Source organism: Nilaparvata lugens, chromosome 6 (genome assembly GCF_014356525.2).
Source record: "Nilaparvata lugens isolate BPH chromosome 6, ASM1435652v1, whole genome shotgun sequence".
NCBI lineage: Eukaryota > Metazoa > Arthropoda > Insecta > Hemiptera > Delphacidae > Nilaparvata > Nilaparvata lugens.
The window spans coordinates 62,659,744-62,685,439 of NC_052509.1; the positions used below are offsets into that span (position 1 = coordinate 62,659,744).

General features: G+C 32.5%; 1 protein-coding gene across 2 annotated transcripts; it reads left to right on the forward strand.

Annotated features, from left to right (window-relative positions):
• Positions 1-107: 107 nt before the first annotated feature.
• Positions 108-24,119, forward strand: LOC111059284 (mitochondrial carrier homolog 2). 2 transcript variants are annotated; one of them, XM_039431646.1, is made up of 7 exons: positions 108-324; positions 2,013-2,097; positions 5,047-5,218; positions 14,708-14,833; positions 19,204-19,393; positions 21,053-21,120; positions 22,974-23,364. In XM_039431646.1, the coding sequence occupies exons 1-7, from the start codon at positions 214-216 to the stop codon at positions 23,122-23,124; spliced, it is 903 nt and encodes a 300-aa protein (XP_039287580.1). In that variant the 5' UTR covers positions 108-213; the 3' UTR covers positions 23,125-23,364. The 2 variants fall into 2 exon arrangements, with proteins under 2 accessions (XP_039287580.1, XP_039287579.1); XM_039431645.1 differs by lacking the exon at positions 19,204-19,393 and adding an exon at positions 17,426-17,615 and having other exon boundaries at positions 118-324; positions 22,974-24,119.
• The last annotated feature ends 1,577 nt before the right edge of the window (positions 24,120-25,696 follow it).

The following is a 25,696-nucleotide window of genomic DNA, read 5'->3' on the forward strand; positions in this document are numbered from 1 at the left end:
CCTCAATGTTTTACATTTTACAAAACAATGATGTGATTATTCAATCCAACGGTGATATCTAGTAATCCATGAAATTTGGCTGTCTTGAAAAATCAGCTGATACATAACCTCAATCTTCTAAATCAGAAAATTTTCTTGGTTAGAATCGGAAGATCCAAACATCTTTTAAAGATAGATTATTTAAGTTTAGGTGTTTATCATCTGCAACTCAGCATGTCAGATATCTACGATACATATTTATCAAAATTTCTTCCAGTATGTGGACCTAAACTTTTAATGACAACGCTATTTCATCCTGTGGAATACTCCAAGGTTCTGATACAGGTAAATGGGCTTTTATATAGTCTACAGTAATGGACAATTATATAGATACTAATTGTAAAAAACCTGTTGAAATATTTGTGATTAATCAAGCACAAAAATTCCTCATAATCATCTTTAATTGTTTGACGTTCAATTAACATAAGAACGTATTGGCTGGATTTGGAGAGAGGTTTTACGATATGACAAAGGTTTTTGATATAATTCCCCACAAGAAGTTAATAAGGAAGCTGCAGGCTTTAGGAATAGAGGGTATAGAATTGCAAGGTACCTTTCAAACAGGAAGCAAGCGATTAGTGTGAGAGATACTGGTTGGGTTGGCTTAACCAAACACTGGAGATCACGAATGTTGAATGCCAAAAATACATGGCGTTTTGCAGCTTCAGTATGTCTACAACCTTGACTGAGATACCCCACATGAGTAGATCGTAGGAGATATAACTGTGAAAAAGTGTCCACCATAACCAGATTATGCCTCCGTCACATGTACCCTCATTTTAAGCAACAGGAAACAGATTCGGGACAGTCTCTTAATCATTCGCTGAATGTGCCTAGCCCAGCTGGGCTTTAATCCAGCATAAAGCCCAGCAGCTTCATAGATTTCTGATCATGGGGCAGACTTTGCGACAAACTGCAGACGGTGTTTTGTGTCTTCCTCTCATTTAGCTGGAAACGATTTACCAGGAACCACGAGGTTGAAGAGCGTAAATGCTCCACTGACCTCTCCAACACCTACTGAAGGTCAATGCCAGATGACAACAACTATGTATCTATGTATCATCAGCAAACAGGAGAGTTTCACCATTGTCATCCAGGTCGTTGAGCATCACGATGAACAGGATTGGCCCCAGAATTGAACCTTGAGGTACTCCAAAACTGACAGGAAGCAGCTTCACCCAATGACACCACCTACGTTCTCCCAGTTGGGTATGACTCCAAGATATTGAGAGCAGAGACCATAACCCTATAATAGCGAAGCTTCTTGATTAGTATGTGATAGTCAACATTGAAATGATAACTTGATGCGTAACTAAGAAATAAAACTCAAAAAGGATTGCATGAATGGTGCATATTGAGCTACCATACGACACATAGAGGGACAGGACAAATTCAAGAAAGCTCTGAAGAGCTACCTGATAACCAGGACATACTACTCCGGAGTTCTACTGAATAAAGACCACGACGCGACCGCGTTTCCAGTGGGATGAGCATAAGTATCAAGTCCTCTATATTAGTTCACTTCATTGTAGGGAGCAACACCCTTCTCAACTAGGCTATGTGTAAATCCGTTGTTGGTACAACACATTGGCTATGTGTAAAGTTCATAAAACTTTATAGTGAAAAAGCACTCACATTCTTTGATGTGGCGACGTCCGTTTCGTGCTGGTATTGCACATAACCAAGCCAAACAGAAACACAGGATGTTTGGATTGAAAATGGTCAACACCAGCACAAAACGGACGTCACCACATCAAAGAATGAGAGTATTTTTCCACTTTAGAGTTTTATGAAATACGTTAGTAATATATGTAAGTATTTGATTCTCAAAATTCATTAGAAAATATTTTTTGATTTATATTGGCAGTTGTCAAACATATTTTATTTGTGCTTGTCAAAACAGTTAACAAGATTGTATTTCAATAATCTAATATTCACTACAGCAGATTATCATTGTGTATTCTTTGTTCCAGATTGGTCATGAGCCAATAGCACCCATAGATGGCAGAAGTTTTTTCAATAAACCAGTAAAGAAACTACCCAACATTTTTAAATATGGTTTGTATATTTATTGTATTCTATTTATCATAATCTTGAAAATTATATTAGGATTTTTCTTTTAATTCTTATGTAAATAATATAACTTCACCGCAAGCATTCAATCACTCTCTCATACTGAACCAAATTTTTAAAAATAAATGATTTTCTGTTGAGCTGGATTCCTTCATATTATTGACAGTGGAAATATAATTTCTATAAGTTCTTATTGGGTTGTTCCCACTCTGCACGGTTGAGCGAGTATGAATAGTCCCGTTAGAACGTATGTAAATAATACTCTCACTTTACCGGTCACTAACTGATATTTGTGAGTCCAGATCAATTCAGTATTCTTAGGTACAATATCATGGAGTAGAGATCTCGACGTAATAAATGTTTTCTTCTTCTTCTTACAAACAAGGATCAGGTTATAACCTGTTCCGACTCACATCTAGCCAATTATTCAAATAAACATTAAAAAAATCCTATTATTGCCACCGCTTGCTTGGTCTGCCAACATCTCTTTTGCCTACTGGCTGATAATTATTGACTTTTAATGGTATTCTCTTTGCTTACATTGTTTGAACTTGCTCCCTCCATTGATGCCGATTCTCCATAACTCTTTCATTCATGCTAATAAATGTTATTTAATATATAGAGTGTCCGATTGAAGGTGTAACTGCCGAAGATATGAAGCTTGTAACAAAAAAATGTTTGGTAAATTTTCTTATATCATGAAACTTGAAACTACATGAAACTTGTAACAAAAAAATGTTTGGTAACATTTTCTTATATCATGAAACTTGAAACTACATGAAACTTGTAACAAAAAAATGTTTGGTAAAATTTTCTTATATCGACCTTAGTTTTCGAGATATAGGCCTATTGATTTTTCGACATTTTTCAATAACGTCCATAACTGAAAAGCTATCAGTTTAATACTATCAGGTTAGAAAGATGGAGAAAATTCCTATAATATTCAAATAATTTGTTTCTTTATTTAACGTTTATGAACTTTTCATGAGCGCTCCAAGTTGAAAATAGTACATTCGTCGAGTTCAAAGTCGAACAGGTTGAACGCTAATGAAAATTTCAAAAACATATTAAAGTGCAAATTTGTATTGAGAAAACATGAAGAACCTATAACATATAAACTTGCTTGTTGATAGGAAATGACATTTGGTAATACGGCGAGGCAGAACATCCGAAAGGATCTCTCTGCTGATAAAACCTACAAGAATAAATAAATAAATAAAAACATAATAGAAAAAAAGAATCTTATTAGAAATTCCATCCCATGCCATAATCTTAGAATTAGCCTAGATTTCGATTGACAGTTTTCCAGTTATTGACATTTTTCAATTATTAAGGACTGGAAATGTTGTGAAGTGAACAACAACAAGACAACCTTTTTCGGACTATTTGTAACCTTATCTAAATTTGGGAGAGGAATAGCACAAAGTTACCTTATTTTCCCTCCCTATCATTTTAATGATGTACTTATTGTATGAATCAATACAGAATAAAGAATATCGATGAATCGATATATCTCGACAACAGGTCGATCCTAACAATACTATCATAGAGAAACAATAGCGTAAGTAGATATCCCATGGTATAGAGCGTTTATGTTGCAACTTTTACTCTTATCTAAAGCCGATAGTCCACGTAGTTCTTTCCCGTGAAGCTGTGTGACGCTCGTAAAATCTCATACTGTGCCGCTCATACACTCTCACGCCAACAAAACAGTAAAAATCGACAATAATCGACAGTAATCAGCTGTCGATTTTTACTGTTTTGTTGGCGTGAGAGTGTATGAGCGGCACAGTATGAGATTTTACGAGCGTCACACTGCTCCACGGGAAAGAACTACGTGGACTATCGGCTTTAGATAACAGTAAAAGTTGCGACATAAACGTCCTATACTTGGGATATCTAATAACGCTATTGTTTCTCTATGATACTATACTGGTCATATTTTGTTGCAAATTTCATGTAGAATCTATTGTTTTGTTTTTGGCTGTTATACCTTTCGTGGTACAATGTGTATAAGCTACTCTGCTGATTTAGTCTCAAGTGATGTATTGTAATAAGTTAAAACACTTATTGACATGGGCTACTTTTAAATTAATAAAACAAAATAAATCTTATAGCACCCTTTATTTAAAAAAAAACTTTAAAATAGTTGAACAACTAGTTTCGGTTTACACCATCTTCAGGTTATAAAATTTTTCTTAACCTGAATATGGTGTTAACCGAAACTAGTTGTTCAACTATTTAAACGTTTTTTAAAAATAAAGGGTGCTATAAGATTTATTTTGTTTTATTAATGTAATAAGTTATCTCAATCTCTCATTGAATTGTCTCAAGTGATGTATTGTAATAAGTTAAAACACTTATTGACATGGGCTACTTTTAAATTAATAAAACAAAATAAATCTTATAGCACCCTTTATTTAAAAAAAAAAACTTTAAAATAGTTGAACAACTAGTTTCGGTTTACACCATCTTCAGGTTATAAAATTTTTCTTTAACCTGAATATGGTGTTAACCGAAACTAGTTGTTCAACTATTTAAACGTTTTTTAAAAATAAAGGGTGCTATAAGATTTATTTTGTTTTATTAATGTAATAAGTTATCTCAATCTCTCATTGAATTGTCTCAAGTGATGTATTGTAATAAGTTAAAACACTTATTGACATGGGCTACTTTTAAATTAATAAAACAAAATAAATCTTATAGCACCCTTTATTTAAAAAAAAAAACTTTAAAATAGTTGAACAACTAGTTTCGGTTTACACCATCTTCAGGTTATAAAATTTTTCTTTAACCTGAATATGGTGTAAACCGAAACTAGTTGTTCAACTATTTAAACGTTTTTTTTTTTAAATAAAGGGTGCTATAAGATTTATTTTGTTCTATTAATGTAATAAGTTATCTCAATTTCTCATTGAATTTCTATCGTTGCAGTCGGGCACATCAATAACAAAGACGGATTTGTTGGATGTTTTCGTGGACTTTCGCCTCGTTTGTGCACCTGTCTTCTGACAACCATCGTTGCCAACGAAATTGAAGAATATTTCGATGATAAAAATAAAGGGGAATCAACTGCGACTGCAGAAGAAGAACCATCGAAAGAAGTGTAAATACATCTTACATAAAATATTATTATAGTGAGGTCCACGTTATAATCTCAGTATTTGATTAACAATAAATAAATAAATATATTTATTGTCACAGAATGTTTTCCACATAGACAACGTCATGGTTGGTAACTCTAGTAAATAATAAAAGGCAAACATGCAACAACAAGCACACATAACCAATTTTACAAAGTTTAAATACATCCATTACGCTAAAAATTAGGTATCAATTATCTTTCCCAATCACTTATCAACTACTTATATATAATTTATAATATTAATTATATATACATTTTCCAGTTTATAGAAAAATAGTCGGCTATTTTATATGGGGTTTCTCCTATTAAAGCTTCCTTTACTTTCAACTTGAAAGCGCTTTTACATAAAGCTCTTATAGTGGCAGGCAAATAATTATAAAGCTTCACAGCCATATAGGGATTTAGTTTTTGAGATGTACTGTGCTGATACCCTATGAACTCTTAAGCTATTTTCATTATTCTAGTTGCATAATTATGGTGGTGCCTATTCACATAAAATTTTTCAATGCTAAGATGTACATATTCAACTGTGAAATAAATATAGAGAGCTGAGAATGTCATCACTCTCATTTTTTTAAACAAGGGTTTGCACCTTCTCGGTATTCTGCATTGCATAGGAGCCTCATTATCTTTTTTTGCAACCTGAGAATTCTAATTGTCTCAGGATTATTCCCCCAGATCATAACACCGTAACATAAGAGGCTCTGTACATGAGCATAATAAACCTTGAGCAATATTTCAACTCCTACACATGTTCTCAACCTTCTAATAAGATAAAGACCTTTTGAGGCGTTCCTTAATACGTAGTTATTATTTATTTATTTATATTTTTTACAAAGAAGCACTGATTGGGAGAGAAAAACTAAGGATACTCCTTGTACTATTTCTTTCCCAAATTTAGATAACACTTTAAAAGTCCAAAATAGGGTTATGATTTCACTTTACTAAAATTTAGTCCATTTTCAATCAAAAACAACGAAAACTAAGATTTTTAAATTTTGACGGTTGAAGACAGAATAAAAAACAAAAATATCACACTCAAATCATCATTAACTGGAAAATTTTTGAGTTATTTTACAAAATTTAGAGCCAGAAAACACAACTCGATGATGATTAATGATCAAGTTAATATGATGATTCCATGTCAAGTGTCTGTCAATCCAGATACCAAGAAACTTGATTGCCACAGGGCAGTTACTGCGTGAACTAGATATCACCATATAAACGTGAAATAGATATCACTAGCAGTGGTGTTGCTATCCTTGTCAATCATTCAACAAAGCAGATAGTGCTATCATTTCCTAGCTTACAAATTATATTCTTTAGTGAGGTCCACGTTATTATGACAATATTTGGTTCACAATGGTGCTGCTATCCTTGTCTATCATTCAACAAAACAGATAGCGCTACCCCTTTCCTAGTTGCCAGGTCGTTTTTCAACAATCTTGAAATATTATTAATTGACAAAATATTTAATGCCATTCATGTAAATCTGCTATTTAATCATTGAGAATATGTTTTCTTGGCGAGCAAAATATAATATATTATTTTAAACAAGAATGGGCAGTTAATGTATCTTTTTTTAGTAACTTGCTTAATACGATTGTAAATTGTAGTGAAGACTGTTTTGGACTTAATGCCTGTAGTATTCTTTGTTCTGTAATAATAAATAAATAAATAAATAGTATATCCGATATACCCGTATCAGCTATCCTCTATAGAAGGCAGTGGCAAAGCAGAGAATGGGCAATGTTGTTCTATTATATTTCTCCACTGCCATTAACGTGGACCTCACTATATGCATTTCAATGCCAATCTATACAGCTGAACTTGATAGTATTACAGTTTAGAGTACAGTGAGGTATCACTAATAATATACAGAAATAGTGAGACTCATTCTAAAGTTTTAGAATTCATTTCTAAAAACATCAATACTTCATCGCATGCTGGCAGTTTGAATTTAAGCTCACTTTATATACAGTATTTATATTGTTGAACGTAATCCAAATCAAATACTGGCAACCACCCTGTAGACTTCTGTACTGCAAATATTGACAACAGGGTGAACAGTTTGAAGGAAACTCGATGAGAGCTACTACCCTCAAATTGATATGAAGTATATATTCATTATCATTTAAAAGTACGGTACAGATGCAATCTCTAATTTTTTTATTTGTAAGATGTACATGTATTTATGTCACGAAATTCTAAGTTTGAACAATTCCTTCCATCTCGTAATATCCTGTTCTCAATATAGTTGAATTCACCAAACACACTTTCAAAATCTCTGGATTCTATACAATACTAGCCGTCAGGCTCGCTTCGCTCGTCATATCCATCTAGCCAGACTGGACGCCCGACTGTATCGTCAAAAAAAGAGATCAGCGGGCTCGCTTCGCTCGCCTGCATTTTTTCATTTGAGCATGCTTCATTCCATCAGAAAGTCAAAGTACTTCCTCGCTCGATTCAATCACCGATTAATTTCAATTATTTAGTACAATTTGAACATTTTCTGTCTATTACTTGATGAAGAACTGAGAAAAATGCAACAAACATTTACGATAATAAATTCTCCATCAAAAAGTTTATCCGTCTATTGATAACTCTGACATTTACTATAAAGTTCCATAGATCTCGAATTGAAGATTCGATTCCAATGTGAGAAGAAAAATGTAATATTACAAATACCCCCCTCTTGACATAAAAAAATTTTACTGTTTGAAAAATTTAAAGAAAAAATTTACATTGACCCTAATGAAAATTGTTGAAATTTAAATTTGAGAACAGTAACAATTTTTTCTAGAAAAACATTACATGTCATCCAAAATATTGAAAATTATTATAAAAATTCATCAATAGCGTTTGTTATATGTTTCCAACAATATCTCAAAATATAGAATATCAATATTACTTTTGATTTAGCTTTATATTTAAAGAAAAATATCTCAACAGAAAGTTTAATATGTAAAGAATAGTTTTTTGAAATTGCACACAAATTTAATAGATAGAAAAATTTAATTTTTATTGCATAAAAAAAATTTTAGTATGTTGAATAAAAAATTATTATTATTATTATATTATTTTTTTTTAAATGAATTGATGAATTGTTACATTTAATTTTCACATAAAATTTCAATAAATCAAAAAATGTTCATTTCTTTCACTATTGACGCGGTTGATTTTATTGATGCACATTTTTGAAAACAGTCCGTTAAGGCACTCAGTATGATTTTCAGTTAAGTGTGACTCCAATGTGATGACGTTAGTGTTGGGCTGATCTGGATGCACGTAGTGTTGGGCTGATACTTGTAGTCGACTGCTGCATACCAAACTCGATACAGGTGACATCTCAGTTAGCATTGCTTCATGTTTGTAGTAGACGGCTGCATTCCAAATTCAATACAGAGTCACATAAATTTTGTATCATATTTGTAATTATACAATGTACATTCAGGCTTGAAATGACAATGTAATTCATTTTTTTTTTTTTTTTGGAAAAGAGATAGACGCTGCATACAGGATTAATTTAGGTGAGGATTAATTTAGGTAAGGTTTGGTTTTTTGATATTTTCAGCTTTCAAGGTTTAGAGTTCTGCATACAGGAATAATTTAGGAGAGGATTTTTGAATCAATTCTTTCATGATACTGTGACTGTTCTTCTGAATTCAAAGTTGTGAATGTGAACATGGATGGCAATTACCTCCAGGTAATGCAGTAGTGTTGAAGTTTGAGATACTTGGTCAGCAATAGGCGTTGGCATGCTATTGGCGTATTCTTTGGTGTCGGCTTTGGCATCGGCGTTGATATGGCATTGGCGTTGGCGTAGCTATTGACATCAGCACAGGCATCGGCGTTGATTTTGTGTTGACATCAGCATTGGCGCAGGCATGGCGTAGCTATTGGCATTGGTGCAGCATTGGCATTAGCACAGCATCGGCGTTGATTTTGGTGTTGGCATCAGCATTGGCGCAGGCATTGGCGTAGCTATTGGCATTGGTGCAGCATTGGCGCAGATTGCATTGGCGTAGCATTGGCATTGGCGCAGGCATTGGCATTGATTTTTGTTGTTGGCATCAGCATTGGCGCAGATTTTGGCATCAGCATTGGCGTTGATTTTTGTTGTGGCATTGGCGCAGATTTTGGCATTGGCGTAGCTATGGCATTGGTGCAGCATTGGCGCAGATTTTGGCATTGGCGCAGGCATTGCGTAGCTATTGGCATTGGCGCATATTGGCTTCGGCGTTGGCGTAGCTATTGACATCAGCACAGGCATCGGCGTTGATTTTGGTATCAGCATTGGCGCAGGCATTGGCGTAGCTATTTGCATTGATTTTTGTTGTTGGCATTGGCGTTGGCGCAGGCATTGCATTGATTTTTGTTGTTGACATCAGCGTTGGCGCAGATTTTGGCATCAGCATTGGCGCAGATATTGGCTTCGGCGCAGGCATCGGCGTAGTTATTGGCGTTGGCATCGCTATTGGCATTGGCGCAGATTTTGGCGTAGTTATTGGTGTAGGCCGCAACGTTGATTTTGGCGTAGATATGTCACACTAGTTCGAAAATCACCCAAATGTTCTTAACACTCTTCATGGCGTTCACTTGTTACTGATTTCGAGATTCACATGATAACTATTTCAATGTTAATGTCTGTGCTGTACCTGTTGTCTTAAAATGCTTATAAACTAAGAAGAAAAACTTGATTAGGCTATCATACAATCTAATACACATAAAATTAATTTTAAATATATATAAAATTGAAATTTGTTAACATCTTATTATACAGTCAGCAATACATAAATTGTGAAATATGGACATATCAATGATAATTTAAAAAAATTCATTTATTCACTGTTCAAATATCAACATTTTAATCCATTCTTCAAAATAGAAATATAATTTCATAACACCCTGTATCATTATCAAAATTGTAAAAAACAAACATCATAACAACACAACAAAAATTTAATTTCAATACATATTTCAATAATTTCAGACATTTGGTTTTCTATTCAATCATTTCATAATATATTTGCATTTCATTATTATTTAATATAACATTTCATTTATAGCATGTTCATTTCACATTTATGATTTATCATTCAGGGTTTCAAAATTATTTAGTTTTAATTTTGTTCAAAAATTGTATAAAAAGCAAATTATTTAATATTATTAATCATCGTTTGTTGGATACTATAGTTTATTTCGACTCTTCAATGTTCTAAACACAAACTACATTTCATGACAAAACTTTACTATCAAACATTAAACAAGAAACCATTCAAAACATCAATAATATTTTGCTTCAAAGGCAAACAATATTCATAATTAATCATCATTTTGCATCTATGGCAATCAACATTATTAATCATTATTTTGCATCTATGGCAATCAACATAAGTAATCAACACAAAAAATATTATCTCATTACTGCCTCTCTAAGTCATAACCTCTGTTATTCCTTCTTTAGGCAATAATGGGTTTCCATCTCAAAAAAAACAATCACATACCAGCAAAATTCTAATCAACAAACCCCACTAAAAATTCTACATACACTCCAGCATCCATTTCAAACGATAATCAATCATATCAAAATTTATAGAACAAACAGTTTTAAAATTAAAAAAAAAATATCAATTACAAAACACTTTAGAAAAATTTTAGCCTTTAACTCATTTCAATTGATAATATAACATAACGTTTTAAATTAAACCAATTATTTTTTAAAATAATTTAAAATTTAAAGACTGTATAATAAGTATAAACATTTCAAGATTATGATACAAAGATGATCAAGATGAAATACTGGGTAAATAAGTTCCCTAAAAATACAACAAGAGAAAAAGAAAACTGGGTAAATAAATTCCCTAAAACAACACACAAAATTGATACACTTCACATAAGTGATACATGATGAAAAAATATGTCACAAGCACACAATTCTTTACACTACAATGGATAGATTTTAGAAAAGTTAAGTTTTATCAACAATTTAAAGATTAGGAAAATAAGCTACTATTTCAACTTCTAATATTATTTCAGAAAAAAATACAAATTTAAATGACTATGGACAAGATTGGTTAAGATATGCATCATAGAAGAAATTTACTGAATATTACACAAAGACAGGAAAGAATCGAAAATTGAAAAGATTAAGGGCCAAGAAAATAGGCTACAGGAAAGAAAAAAGACACAATTATGGACTCTTACCATACACTGTGTAGCGATTATGCTATTCTGAATCCCGGCATAACACAGGATTCCTAATCATTGTGTGCTGGGGAATACCCTTTCATCATGTGATTCATTGTCATCATCTTGTAAATAAGCAACTTGAAACAACCTTTGAATACTAACACATCAATGGATACTTTGCGTTTTGTTTTCTTCAAGAACATGATTTTATTATTCATGGGTTCATTTGTTTCAACAAAGCCATTTTGCTTGCAAAAGTTAGTCATGTTCACTTGAGAATGCATTGCATACACCTTTTCAATTCTCAGTTGAAAGTTGAACTCATCAACTTGACTCAAAGCAACATTCATTTTGTTCACATTGTTCCTAACCTCCACAGAAACCTGTCTCATGTAATCATTCATTTTATTTACTGTTTTCCTAACTTTCGATGTAGTAATCTGATCCATAGAAACATTCGATTTGTTTACTGTTTTCCTAACCTTCAATGTAGCAATAGTACTTTCTTGATAGTTGACTTTCAATGAAGACAACTCCCTACCTACTTCTTTACTCAATTCTACACTTTCACTATGGTTGACTTTTTCAACAACAGTAACTAGGCCTACATTGTCAGAAACTTGAATGAGCTGATCTTGTATCTTAACACTACTATTATCATGCTTCAATTTGTTTTCATCTTCATGATTCTCTTTCACTGTTTCATTTGCATTTTTCAATAGAAGGTTTATACTAACCTGCTCTAGTCTAATGCTAGTACATTCTTGCTTCATATCATCAAACCTAGCATTTTGATTTTTAAACATTTGGTCTAACTTAGCATTTTGCTCATCAAACTTTTGTGTTAAGAATGCTATAAGATTCAGATCATTTTTAATGTTTGCCATTTTGTAATATGCACTGATTCATTAAAACTTGATCTCCCTTGAACCGACTTCCCACTCAGCAACAAACCATTCATAACCTATCAAGATATCTATCTACTAATAATTTCTATAACCAGGGATTTCATGGTGTACCATTTGGGACATATTTATTTTGTAATTCGGTCCCACCAGGGGTACCATTTGCCGTGCTACCAATTTTTCCTTAAACGGTTGGAATAGCATATAACACCTGTCACACTAAGGAAGTTGTCGGCTCCAATAAAATAGATACTTGATAAACTGTGAATGGATCTATTGCCTATGAATGAGAAATCCAGTTTTCAGAGCAAATTAACTTATAATCTTCAGATGAAAATTTTGGCAAAAACACAGAATTATAAAACGAACAATAACTTATAAGCTTAATGATTTCAAGTAACTACGAACTAAAATACTTATCTAGTTTACAGTTGAAACACAGTGGCTATTGGCTTTACTATACAAACAGCAAATTATGCACAAAAATTTATATAAACTTCAATCTAAAACATTAATAAATTCATTTAAACAGACAATAACTCAGAGCACAAAATTATACAAGCAACAGCCAGCCATTAGTTTCAGAAGAGAGCCCAACAGGAAAAAGACACAAGTTGCCAGTCACGAAAGACAACGCCCTCTTCAATATCGATCTTTACAGACACGTCAACACAAAATTATAACTTATAAATTTAGAATTCACATTCTACATCTGTTCTCAATAAAACTTTATTTTGAAAATGTTATTTTAAATTTTTTATACATATTCTATTCAAATAAACGATTTATTTAGTAATTTGTTAACCCTGCCTCGGTGACATTATGGAACAATGCAACAAACATTTACGATAATAAATTCTCCATCAAAAAGTTTATCCGTCTATTGATAACTCTGACATTTACTATAAAGTTCCATAGATCTCGAATTGAAGATTCGATTCCAATGTGAGAAGAAAAATGTAATATTACAATACATTAGCATTTAAAAGTACGGTACAGATGCAATCTCTCATTTTTTATTTGTAAGATGTACACGTAGTATTTATGTCACGAAATTCTAAGTTTGAACAATTCCTTCCATCTCGTAGTATCCTGTTCTCAATATAGTTGAATTCACCAAACACACTTTCAAAATCTCTGGATTCTATACAATACTAGCCGTCAGGCTCGCTTCGCTCGTCATATCCATCTAGCCAGACTGGACGCCCGACTGTATCGTCAAAAAAAGAGATCAGCGGGCTCGCTTCGCTCGCCTGCATTTTTCATTTGAGCATGCTTCATTCCATCAGAAAGTCAAAGTACTTCCTCGCTCGATTCAATCACCGATTAATTTCAATTATTTAGTACAATTTGAACATTTTCTGTCTATTACTTGATGAAAGAACTGAGAAAAACGCAATAATGGCAGTATTTGGTTCACAATGGTGTTGCTATCCTTGTCTATCCTTCAACAAAACAGATAGCGCTATCATTTCCTAGCTTACAATTATATTCTTTAGTGAGGTCCACGTTATTATGACAATATTTGGTTCACAATGGTGTTGCTATCCTTGTCTATCGTTCAACAAAACAGATAGCACTACTCTTTCCTAGTTGCCAGGTCGATTTCAACAATCTTGAAATATTATTAATTGACAAAATATTTAATGCCATTCATGTAAATCTGCTATTTAATCATTGAGAATATCTGTTCTTGGCGAGAATAATATAATATATCATTTTAAACAAGAATGGGCAGTTAATGTATCTTTTTTTAGTAACTTGCTTAATACGATTGTAAATTGTAGTGAAGACTGTTTTGGACTTAATGCCTGTAGTATTCTTTGTTCTGTAATAATAAATAAATAAATAAATAGTATATCCGATATACCCGTATCAGCTATCCTCTATAGAAGGCAGTGGCAAGGCAGAAAATGGGCAATGTTGTTCTATTATATTTCTCCACTGCCATTAACGTGGACCTCACTATATGCATTTCAATGCCAATCTATACAGCTGAACTTGATAGTATTACAGTTTAGAGTACAGTGAGGTATCACTAATAATATACAGAAATAGTGAGACTCATTCTAAAGTATTAGAATTCATTTCTAAAAACATCATACTTCATCGTATGCTGGCAGTTTGAATTGAATCTCACTTTATATACAGTATTTATATTGTTGAACGAAATGCAAATCAAATACTGGCAACCACCCTGTAGACTTCTGTAGTACAAATATTGACAACAGGGTGAACAGTTTGAAGGAAACTCGATGAGTGCCATTTCGCTTTTATATATAGATTTCACTGTTCATTGCATATTTTATAGTTGAATCAGAATGTTTCTCACACAGGATTTTATCATTTACAGAGAACTGGTGAATAATTTGAAGAAGAAATTAACCATAAATGTTGTCACCATAACCATAACTCAACCTCTGCACGTGATCACTGTTAGAATGATGGCGCAATTCGTTGGAAGAGAAACTAAATACAGGTGAGATTGATAATTACATACAAACATTTTCAAAATAGTCTATTTGATAAATTTAGAAACCATTAACAGCAAGGAAATGTAACAATTTTTCCGGTGTTTCAAAACCCACCTAAAGCTGTAGATTCATCTCTCATCATAAGTCTAATCACCCTCGCACAAGCCTAGAGTTCATGTGGGCATCATCCTCAGCAAAACAACAGAGAACTGGAATAAAATATCATCAGTCAATTCTAAGAGTTTTATCAATTGAGCTTCAATTTTTCAGTAACCAACTTGTGGATGAAATATAAAATATGGATATAAATTAAATTTAATGTATTCAATTTAGTTCATTTCAAAAACAAATAAATTACCAATAAGTTACCTTTTTTGAAAAATAAGGGAAATATGTTTCCCCCACTTAGATTCTCTATCAGTGTGTGGGGAGAAGCTTGGTCCCCACATGGTATACTTAGAATAGAATAGAATGATTTTATATAACTCACTAGAATAGAATGACTTACCATGAATACAGAAAAATATATACATACTATTTATTTATTTAGCGTGTGGCAGATACACAACAAAAATTACAGTATAGTTCATGAGTCTCAAATGCCTAGATATACAAAATATATATTTCCTAATTCTTTGAGATGTTGTGTAGTTTTCGATCAGGAGAACATAAGTTTGTCTGACCGCCATCATTTGCTAGTTCATTTAGCGTTACCCAATGTGCACCATGGAGGCGAACTAGCGTTACACATATTCAAGTTGAAAATCTGCTGGAACAATTTTGAGGTTAAAGAAGGTAATTTATTGAAGTTTTTCGGTGTATTGATAGTTTGATGGGACCGGACTCCCAAACTCAATTTTCAATTTTCACAGAAAAAAAATTCAAAATCATCTTCACCATTACAAATGTCTAAAATTGTTTGAAATAGTATTTTATCACATAAAAACAATCCAAATCTAGAATTTCTGTTTGAAATTTGCACCCAAAAAACGTTTAGCTATGTTGCTAAGCTGGTTACAATACTAAAGTCGTGTTGTGTATGATGTTTTGGTATTTTCCATATTGAAAGACACATATAAAAATTGTCAACCTCTTTCTATCAGTACATTGATTCACTACGAATTATAGAGACCAAGCTTTCACCACGAATTATAGAGGATTACGAATATTATAGAGGTCCGAATTATTGAGGTTCCGTGTAATATATTTATAACAGAACCTGGTTTCGTCGCTTCACCAGTCATATCTCGAATACATATTCTCTGAGTGTTAATCTTTGGTGAAAACAGAAATTTTAAACATAACCTCACTTTGGACTATTTATGTGCCAAATCAAGGAATTGAAGAAGTTTTGGGCAATTGCCTGTTTCCTTTCCAAAATATCGTGTTGTGACTGTTCTAATAAATAATAAATAAATAAATAAATAAATAAATAAATAAATAAATAAATAAATAAATAATAAATAAATAAATAAATAAATAAATAAATAAATAAATAAATAAATAAATAAATAAATAAATAAATAAATAAATAAATAAATAAATAAATAATAAATAAATAAATAAATGAATAAATAAATAATGCTGTCTTGTTCTTAAACAAGAAGATGCTGCTGATGTAGCCACGAATCCAGGCTCTGTTTTAAATATAGGCGACAGAGTGAGTCATATATAGGGGAAACCTTCAATAAGTTGGAGACTGTTGTAGATATACTGTAACTTCCAGGATGAGTTATTGGTCGAATACTCTACCTTTTGACATACAACTGAATTCCAATCCTTTATAAGGGGGTTGTAACTCAAATATTTTTAATTTAAACACCCATTGTGTGGTACATAAATCTGAAGTCCTTTTCAAAACAAGAAAGATGACATCAATAAAAATGTTCTATGATATTTGTATCCAAAATGGCGGCTGATTGAAGTTTCAATCAGAAACTAAAACTTTAATCACCCATTGTATGGTACATATTTTTGAAGGCCTTTTTAAAACAAGAAATATGAAATCAATAAAAATGTTCTATGATACTTGTATCTAAAATGGTGGCTTATTGAAGTTTCAATCAAAAACTAAAACTTTAATCAGCCGCCATTATGGATTTTATTGATGTCATCTTTCTTGTATTGAAAAGGCCTTCAAATTTATGAACCACACAATGGGTGTTTACATTTGAAATATTCGAGTTACAACCCCTAAGTCACCCCCTTAGGAGGGGTTGAAATTCAGTTGTACGTGAAAGGGTAGAGTATTCGACCAATAACTTATCCTGGAAGCTACAGTATCATATCTGCAACAGTCTCCAACTTATTGAAGGGTTCCCATACATATGACTCACTCTGTATAATAATGAAAAGTGGTTGACAATTTCTATTTGTATTTTTCATAATACAATACTGAAATATTGTGTTTCAATGAAGGTAACGTTCAGTGTTACATTGCTTGTTTTATTGGATAAATCAATAACTGATTAACCAGTTAAACTTTGATTAACAAGTTAAACTTTGATTAACCAGTAAAACTTTGATTAACCAGTTAAACGTTGATTAAACCAGTTAAGATAAATGATAATTTGAGATGAACCTTTGATTGTTTGCAGTGGGATTTTCGGCTCAATGTGGACCATTTTCAAAGAAGAAGGAATTCTGGGATTCTTTGCCGGCTTTGTACCGCGACTTGTTGGCGAAGTGTCGTTTGTTCTTCTGTTTGAAACGGCGCTGTATGCCGTCAAAAAACTGGTTGAATCAGAGGACGGTATCCCTGATAACTTGGCTGGAATCTTCTTAGATGTGAGTTCTATTCGAAATAATAACTAATTGATGAATCATCTATTTAAATTTATTTTATTTATTATTTTACAAAGGCGACTTTCTAGAAGTATTTCAAGCCGAGGTGGTGATGATGGGATGAATGATAATACAATGAAGGTAGAGTTATGATGAAATAAAATTTCCATCAGATCCCTATGTGACTGTTTTACAGTCGAGTGATGAAGGGGTGGGTATCCTCGATACCCTTTCTGAGAATGGACATCTAAAGGTCCAAGCTTCACTGTTTCATGTGAAAACATTACAGTAATACCTCAATATTCGCATATTTCATCACATTTCTTTGCTCAGTACTATTGAGAAACTCTTCAGTCTGTAAGTTGAACTCATCGTGTTATTTCACTTTTAATGGTAATTAGTTTCCAACTCTAGAACATGAAAATAAGAAATTTTTCAAGTTTAATTTTCGTTTGTTAAATCTATATATATAAAAGCGAAATGGCACTCACTCACTCACTCGCATAACTGAAAATCTACCGGACCAAAAATGTTCAAATTTTGTAGGTATATTCAGTTGGCCTTTAGAGGCGCACTAAGAAATCTTTTGGCAATATGTTATTTCTAAACAGATGTTTTTGAGATAATTTCTTTGATGCAGCTGTTTCCCATTCACCTTATTATTATACAGAGTTTGTGAAAATAAAAATATTTATTAGTCATCAAAAGAATACTATTATTATAATTATATTACTAATAATAATATTATTATTATTATTTAAAATATTTATCAATTATCAAAACAATATTATTGAGGTTAAGTGGTATCATGTAGAAAGCAATAATAGAACAGATGTTCTTTTTTTAATTTCTATCATATGATTTGGTGAATTATTTAAATCATAAATGTACCATGAATGAAATTTGAACATTAATTCTGAAAAATCTAGAAGGAAAATTGAAATTTGGGCTTCGAGGTGCACGAGATTGATATTTTTAGAATCTATGTGCCAAATTTCGATATCTAAATCATTCCCGTTTTTCCGGTATGCAATCCACAAGTTGACATGTTTTGATGCGAACAAACGAACAAATACAACCCTACTCTCTCTTATTATATAGATAACAGAATCTGGTTTCGTGGCTTCACCAGTCACATCCCCAGCTGTCTTTTCCTTAAGGTACATACAGACTTTCGCTCTGCTCCGCAACCGAACGTCACTCGAGCAGAGCGATTGATGATCGACCGGGGAGCAAGAGTGGAACGCGAGAAGAACTAACATCTCCCGTAACGTTCATGATCGGTGCGAGTGAAGAGTGGGGGCGGAGCGATTGCGGTGCGATGGCGGAACGAGGGCGGTGTGGGTTGGAGGCGCCGCGTATATCTGTGCGCAGCTTAAAACATGAAGATTCTGCTGGTGTAGTCACGAAAACCTCTGTTCTAAGTATATAATCATGAAAAATGGTTGACAATTTTTATTTGTATTTCTCATAATACAATACTGCAATATTGTGTTTCAACTAAGGTAACGTTCAGTGTTTTGTTGAAGAAATCAATAACTGATTAACCAGTTAACTGATTAATTTGAGATGAACCTTTGATTGTTTGCAGTGGGATTTTCGGCTCAATGTGGACAATTTTCAAAGAAGAAGGAATTCTGGGGTTTTTCGCCGGCTTTGTACCGCGACTTGTTGGCGAAGTGTCGTTTGTTCTTCTGTTTGAAACGGCGCTGTATGCCGTCAAGAAACTGGTTGAATCAGAGGACGGTATCCCTGATAACTTGGCTGGAATCTTCTTAGATGTGAGTTCTATTCGAAATAATAACTAATTGATGAATCATCTATTTAAATTTATTTTATTTATTATTTTACAAAGGCGACTTTCTAGAAGTATTTCAAGCCGAGGTGGTGATGATGGGATGAATGATAATACAATGAAGGTAGAGTTATGATGAAATAAAATTTCCATCAGATCCCTATGTGACTGTTTTACAGTCGAGTGATGAAGGGGTGGGTATCCTCGATACCCTCTCTGAGAATGGACATCTAAAGGTCCAAGCTTCACTGTTTCATGTGAAAACATTACAGTAATGAATATTCGCATATTTCATCACATTTCTTTGCTCAGTACTATTGAGAAACTCTTCAGTCTGTAAGTTGAACTCATCGTGTTATTTCACTTTTAATGATAATTAGTTTCCAACTCTAGAACATGAAAATAAGACATTTTTCAAGTTTAATTTTCGTTTGTTAAATCCATAATATTGGGGCATCGAGCTTTGCTCGTTATTTATTTATTGATAAACAGAACACAATTCTTTAAAATGATTGGGGAAGGACAAACAGGCACAGCCCAAAACTGTTTCTTCACCGAATTTTGATTTATACACTATGAATATTCCAGAAAGTAGGTTATGTTCAATACACTTGAATTCAGGTCAAATTTTCAGTCCAAATATTTTAAAACAGAAAAGTTCTAATTTTGATTGTTTACGAACCAAATTGATTAACAAAATAACACTCACTAATCACTTGAAACTGTAAACTAATGATTAATTTTGAAAATTATGATATACTTACTCTTATCTAGAATGATATACCATGTCATGTCAACAAATCATATTATTTTGATCAAATCAATTAAAATTTCTAGATTAATATTCCTCGTGAATAAACCGATTGATTGCAAATAGTTAAACAGCTGAAAATAATTCTGTCTCTCTTCCACACAGGCACTCACATCTTCTGTTATCGACAGACAACAAAATTATTATTTATTTTATTTATTATATAGAGCGAACAATACAATAGTCAGAAAAGAAAAAACAGGCTATTGCCCAAAACTTCTTCAATTTTCCTGATTTTGTCACAAATCGTCCAAATATTATGTAGGTTAAAATTATCATCTGTTTTTCCAATTATGAATAATTATTATCCTTTTCATGTCCTTCAGCGAGTTTTCCCAGGGATGAGACGTAGTGCAATCGAATCTTTTTATCATAAAGCTACCATGTTCCAAATTTCGTGAAAATTGTTAGAGCCGTTTTCGAGATCCGTTGGACATACATAACCAGATAACCATATAACCATTTACAGAAATTGCTCGCTTAATATAATAGGATACATATGGTATAAAGGAATCTGAATCCGACACAATAAGATGTTCTCTAATTTTCATTTCAATCTTGCAGAGTTGTATTGGAAACCAGATTTTACTTCATGTATAATAATAATATCGAGTGACCTGGCTGGCTTAGGTCTGGTGTCAGAGTTTTCAGGTCGCAACTGATCAATTTCAGGGACTGCTTTTTAGGCAGCCGGGACCGACGGCTTAACGTGTCCATCCGAAACACTACATGTGAAAGTTACTGACAGAGTTGCCATTCATGGTTGTTTGAATCAAACTATGCTAGATACTACAGTATTATTTAATATTTCAATTATTCTTTTGTATTTTTCAGTTCCTGATTAGAAACTACCTTTATCCGTTCCATGTGTTGGATACCTGTATGGCTGTTAATGGTTGTGGGTAAGTACAAACAATAATAATATTGTTGTCAATTATTGATAAATTAATTGTTGGTTAAATTATTAAACAATAGTTATTATTGTTTGTTGATTTAATTTTTCTAGACTGATTTATTAAAATCTACTGAATTATTAGCACATATTTTTTTTACTGTAAAGTGATCTCCTAGAAAGCTAGTTATGAGAAAAATATTCTTCAAAGCTGTATTCATTGATGAGAATGTGCAGGAATCAATCATTATGTCTGTATTTTATAGTTTTGTCACGATTATCAAGTCAATTTTTCTAATCATTATTGAAGGAAAATCTCAATTACTCATTCATTTTTCTGTTTGATTTGGTGTCTTATCCATACAAATTCTAATTTATACAAAGTGCGCCAGAGAAACTCACTTATTTGAAAAAAAATCCCGTACGTTTTGGTCGTGTAGAGGGGTAGGAGGGAGCGCATCTGGAGGGGGAAGTTCTCAAGTTTATCCTCCCTAATGTAAATTAGCCATCATGCTCTGGTCTAGAGAACAGCGGGATTTCGCAGTTGAGAGCTTTTTTTCTAATGGCCGATCGATCACCTTCCGCGCTCGATTTGAAATTCCTCCCCACAGACTTCCTGGCCATAATTCGATTCTGTCGTGGGTTAACTCATTTCAGGAGTGTGGAAGTGTCGCTAAACCAAGAAATGGACTTCAACGAACCATCGGAATTCCATAAAATATCGAAAAAGTGAGGCAGTCAGTTGTGCGTTCTCCATGGCGTTCTGCTCGCAAACACGCAGCTTTAATGGCAATTTATGACTCCACTGTTCGACGAATTTTCCATGAAGACCTTCAACTTCATCCCTATAAATTGGCTGTTGTTCAAGAATTGACTGAACGCGATTTTGTTGTCCGTTAAAATGCATGTGATATGCTGATTGAAAACCTGCCTGAAGACACGGTCATTTTTTTAGTGACAAGGCTCATTTCCACATGCGATTTGTCAATGCGATTTTTTGATGGGGTTATTTGAAATCTCTGGTTTATGTCGATCAAACACGGACCATAGCACACCTCAAGAACAACATTCGCGACGCCATTGCCAACATACCGATTGACATACTGCAACGAAATTTCAAATATCGCCTTCATAAGTGTATGCGCAATGGTGGTCGCCATTGGTCTGATGTCATTTTCAAGACAGCATGGAAAAAAATTGACATATTTTATTCTCATATAAAAAAAGATTAAAACAATATCTGAAGTACTTTTGTTTTTATTGACCTTTCAAATAAGTAAGTTTCCCTGGCGCACCTTGTAGTTTGTAACACTTGACTATCAGATTCATATAAGATCATATAAGATTATTCTCAAGTTCAGGAAAGTAAATTGATCTACTTTACATCAATCAATCCAGCTATTACTGTAATTTTAATTTAAAATTTGTTCTACAAAATTATTTTTTTAATATATGAATATTTTCTATTTTAGTTATTTTAATGTGAAATATTTCTTCTATGTTTGGTTTTGAAACATCTACATTATTTGAAAATCTACTTTTTGAAAATAATCAAGGACTGGAAATTTTGTGCAGTGAAGAACTGCAAGACTTAACTTATTTCGGACTATGTGTTATCTAAATTTGGGAGAGGAATAGCACAAGGTTACCTTATTTCTCCTCTCCCTATGATTTCAATTATATACTCATTGTATGGATGAATAAAGAATAAAGAATGAATTGATTTTTTTTGTTCTGTTTCACATTAGATTATTCTTATGCACAGAGAAAGAAATTGATCTACCACTCTTCAATTAATTATTCATTTTATTATCACTGTAATGATTTATGCTTCAAAAATGTAATCAATATTCTCAATTTCAGTCTGATGGCAGGAAGTCCGCCATGTATGCCCCATTACAAAAACTGGATCGACTGCTACCATCAAATCAAAGCCGATAATCAACTGAACAGAGGTTCTAGCATGTTGATTAGGTATGTTCCTGAGAAAATTAAGGAGAAAAAGGCGGAATAAATGTGCAAAAACTCTTGAATCATTACACTAAAGTGCTGTCTAGTTATTATAATTTTAATGTCACATTCTCAAACGTTGAACTGTGTGTTGGATGTTCTATTACTCTTAAAATCCATTAATATATTATAGAATCGTTACAAGAATCGACTGATACGGTTTTGTTTAAGCAGCTAGCAATATCGCGAACTAGACGTTCAATCTTATTGTGCAATATATTACCAGAGAGAAGCAACAGCGTAAGTAGATATCCCATGGTAAAGGGCTTTTATGTCGCAACTTTAACTGTTATCTCAAGCCCATAGTTCATGTATTTCTTTGCCGTGAAGCTGTGTGACACTGGTAGTCTCTCATATTGTGCCGTTCATACACTCTCACCCCAACAAAACAGTAAAATTCGACAATAATCAACAGTAATCGGCTTGAGATTGCGACATAAATTACCTATACCATGGGATATCTACTTACGCTATTGTTTCTCTATGATATTACCTACTTAACATATCAGACCGCATTGCTATTACAGTTGTGTGGTCTGATGTTATGAGTAGGTTTTATACTGTACAATAATATTGACCGTCTAGTTTTTGCTTAAAATCATGGTTGGATATTGTGTCAAGTCTTACAACGACAAAAGAATGAAGTAGAATGGTTGGAAATATGTATCTGAATGTTTCATTCTTGTAAAAGAAACTAATTTTTTATTGAATAATGGTGAATTGTTGATAGGTATTGATTACTTTTGAGACTTTTATGTTAATTGAAAATTGGGAATATATTTTGATTGAAGTTCTATTGAAATTTGAACTAATTTTTATTGTATAAAGGTGAATTGTTGATAGGTATTGATTACTTTTGAGACTTTTATGTTAATTGAAAATTGGGAATATATTTTGATTGAAGTTCTATTGAAATGTGAACTAATTTTTATTGTATGAAGGTGAATTGTTGATAGGTTTTGATTACTGTTGAGACTTTTATGTTAATTGAAAATTGATCATATATTTTGATTTAATTTCTATTGGAATTTGAACTCAATCATGGCATAGGGGGAGGGAGTTATTTAAATTTATAAGGGTTGAGAGAATAGTTAATATTTTATAGACTACACAATTTTCAAGTATCAGAACTCACTTCTCACCCATGGTTAACTTCTCACTGAATTGTTCATTGAATTCAAATAAATTCTATCCATGTCACTTGAAGAACACATCATTTTGTCAAAAATGGACTTACGATCATCTAGCCCTGAGGTACAGAAATTATGTTTCACAGTTAAAACTCTATTTTTACAATGTAATACAGAGTGTTTCAGAGAAACGGGAAATTTTGAAAGTTGAATAATTTCAAGTAAAACATATCTTTAAATAAAGTTTTCCATATCATTCAATTGTAAAAATAATGCAATTCTAGAATAAATAATACCGCAACATTTATTTTTTGAAGATGACATCTTGCAGGTGTGTTCCTTCTCTACGCAAACATTCATGTAGTCTCTTCAACACATTATCCATGGTTTGACGTAATATTACATCTGGAATTTGAAATCGCTTCTCGAATCTTGGCGTTCAATTCTGCAACAAGGGATGAATTGAAAGCCAAGATTCGAGAAGCGATTTCAAATTCCAGTTGTAATGTTACGTCAAACCATGGACAATGTGATGAAGAGACTACAGGAAGGTTTGCATAGAAAAGGAACACACCTGCAAGATGTCATCTTCAAAAAATAAATGTTACGGTATTATTTATTCTAAAATGGCATTATTTTTACTATTGAATGATATGAAAAACTTTATTTAAAGATTTGTTTTACTTGAATTTATTCAACTTTCAAAATTTCCTGTTTCTCTGATACACCCTGTACAAAGCTGAATTTCATTAGTAGATTCATATTTCTAGTTTGGAGTACTATATTATTTAGTTTAGGTAAATATTAATCTTATATGAGGCCCACCTGTCTATATTATAATTATTGTTAAATCCACTTTTGATATGTCTTTGTTTTTGTTATATTTTTAATAACTCTGTACAATAATTGGGATTCATGATAAAACACCTCAAACTTATAATTCCATATATAACTCATCTACTAACTGGACTCTAAATTATTACGTTATTTGACCCATCTTCTTGATATTGATGATTTTGTAAACATCAGAAATTTTAGTAGACTTAAGAATATCACGAATTAGCCCAAGTTTTCAGTTTGTCTTGTCTGCGTATTTTATGGTATAGTTAGATGTACTGATATTACATTGTAATATAGTCATAAATATAGTTGTATTTGAATTGTGTGTAAAATATTTAAGGCTTTAAATAAATTGATTTCGGTATGTATGATATTAGTTTTATTCTCCTGTTTAATTTTATTCATTATTATTTATGACTGAATTACATTAATTCCCTCTTCTATAACAAACGGAAAATTTATAACTTATCCTTGATAATTCTGGTCTTGTCCAGTGTGATAATCTCAATACTTATTTAAATATATACTTTATTGTTGTCAAGCAAAATTTATCTAAAAATATAGTGTAATTTACTCTAAGGAGCAGTTTTATGTTCATGCTTTGTG

Coding starts and splice junctions, on each gene's coding strand:
- LOC111059284 (XM_039431646.1), top strand. CDS start 214: ATGTCAGATATCTACGATACATATTTATCAAAATTTCTTCCAGTATGT. Junction 2,098..5,046: donor ACCCAACATTTTTAAATATG/GTTTGTATATTT, acceptor CTATCGTTGCAG/TCGGGCACATCAATAACAAA. Junction 5,219..14,707: donor GAAGAACCATCGAAAGAAGT/GTAAATACATCT, acceptor TATCATTTACAG/AGAACTGGTGAATAATTTGA.